Genomic DNA, 1,868 nt, shown 5'->3' on the forward strand with positions numbered 1-1,868 from the left:
GTTTGTTTCTTGTCAAGATTCAGATCGAATTTTCGACATCAGACACGTATTTTGTTAATCAGATGCTGAAGGTAAGATCAGGACACAAAAAACATATGGGACTTAATAATTAGCAGTTTCATTTTGATATACTGTGCGGAAACACTTATTTTCCAGGAATCTAGCTTCATGTAAGCATGCAAAGTTGATTTTTTACATCCAATTTGACCAATTGCAGAAAAAATCAATCCTCTCCACTTGAAGGTAGGTGATGCACACAGATTTCTTCTTACCTTGCAAGCACCGTTGGATGAAGACAGTACTGTAGGCATGATCATGATCATGGAGAAGCGCAGTGAGTGCTCAACCCATCTGTACATACGCTGCACTTTATGCCCCCGTGCCGCTGCCATGCTTATCTTGCCTCTAATTGATCTGTCTCACCACAGTGCCGTCTTGCTGTCCCTCCCCGGCTTGCCTCGATCTTGCATGAGAGGTTTATTTGCGTAGGACTGTCGGGGGATAATTGGATCGAGTAGGAGTTGTTACGTGGAAGAGGAGCTAGCTGGGCGATCCTTTGGCTAGGTGACGAGGAAGAAATTGAGACGGCTGGCCGTTGTATGGGAGCACGGCCAGAGATGGAGTTCGATAAGGTCTGCACCTAACCGAGAAGGTTTAGCTACCCATAACAATATCCTTATCGGATATAACTTGGGGAAGGCCAAGGCGTACGCCCTACTATATAAGCTCGGCCACCCACGCCCCAAACAAATCACAACCAACCTTCCTCAAGTCGTTTGTTCCCCCGAGCAATCGAGTTGTGTTCCCGGCGGGCGATCGATCGATCTTGCTGAGCATCATGGTTTCCGCCGACGTGGCCCGCAACATCGTGGGCATCATTGGCAATGTCATCTCCTTCGGCCTCTTCCTCTCCCCTGTGTAAGCCCTCTCCTCCTCCTCCTCTCGGCAATGTATTCATGGATGGAAGGTGGTTGCTAGGGCATGAACCTGACGCTCGTTTTCTGCTTGTGCGTACGCAGGCCGACGTTCTGGCGTATCTACAAGGCCAAGGACGTGGAGGAGTTCAAGCCGGACCCCTACCTGGCGACGCTCATGAACTGCCTGCTCTGGTTCTTCTACGGGCTCCCTATCGTCCACCCCAACAGCACCCTCGTCCTCACCATCAACGGCATCGGCCTCGTCATCGAGGGCGCCTACATCATCATGTTCATCATCTACGCGGCCAAGAACACAAGGGTACGTACTTGCAACCCTCCTAATGCCCCCTCATCCGGCCTATTGTCTCTTTTCGGCGTTAGTTTCTGTACAGAAGATCCTCCTGCATGCCCCTAACCCATGCCATGTGCCTGTGCTGTGCGTGCAGTGGAAGATGCTCGGCGTGCTCGCCATCGAGGCGGCGTTCATGGCTGCCGTGGTTGCCGGTGTGCTCGTCGGCGCCCACACCCATGAGAAGCGCTCCATGATCGTAGGCATCCTCTGCGTCATCTTCGGCTCCATCATGTACGCCTCCCCGCTCACCATCATGGTACGTACACCACCCCAACTTATGGATTGTCGACCCGCGATCTTTGATAACCGCTTTAACTTGTTAGTTCAGGTGGCTAATTAATCTGCGTTGTGCACGTATGGTGTGGTAATGATGTGTTGTCTAGAAAAATACCTTCCTACAATTTATTTTTAAAATTCTAGTAGATGCTTTTGGCAGATCTCAATTTGATAAGTAGCACACCTTGTTTGTTGTTGATTCTGCTTGAAAATCTGTGTCCGTCTAAAAGATGCACCCACCTTTCATGTTTTAACGTTCGTGCCAAAACCCTGTTCAAAAGAAGTTTGAATTGACTTGTTCACCTCTCACGCACCCAAGTTCT

The 1,868-nt window shown here is 49.7% G+C and overlaps 1 protein-coding gene across 1 annotated transcript; it reads left to right on the forward strand.

The window, feature by feature from the left end:
- Positions 1 to 10: 10 nt before the first annotated feature.
- On the forward strand, positions 11 to 1,525 carry LOC119342961 (bidirectional sugar transporter SWEET6b-like; the record flags this gene model as incomplete). Its single annotated transcript, XM_037614224.1, has 4 exons — positions 11 to 334; positions 429 to 918; positions 1,020 to 1,236; positions 1,364 to 1,525. Coding segments are annotated over exons 2-4 (459 nt in total), but the record flags the coding sequence as incomplete, so codon positions are not given.
- Between the last annotated feature and the right edge of the window lie 343 nt (positions 1,526 to 1,868).

This window comes from Triticum dicoccoides, unplaced genomic scaffold, assembly GCF_002162155.2.
Source record: "Triticum dicoccoides isolate Atlit2015 ecotype Zavitan unplaced genomic scaffold, WEW_v2.0 scaffold111284, whole genome shotgun sequence".
NCBI lineage: Eukaryota > Viridiplantae > Streptophyta > Magnoliopsida > Poales > Poaceae > Triticum > Triticum dicoccoides.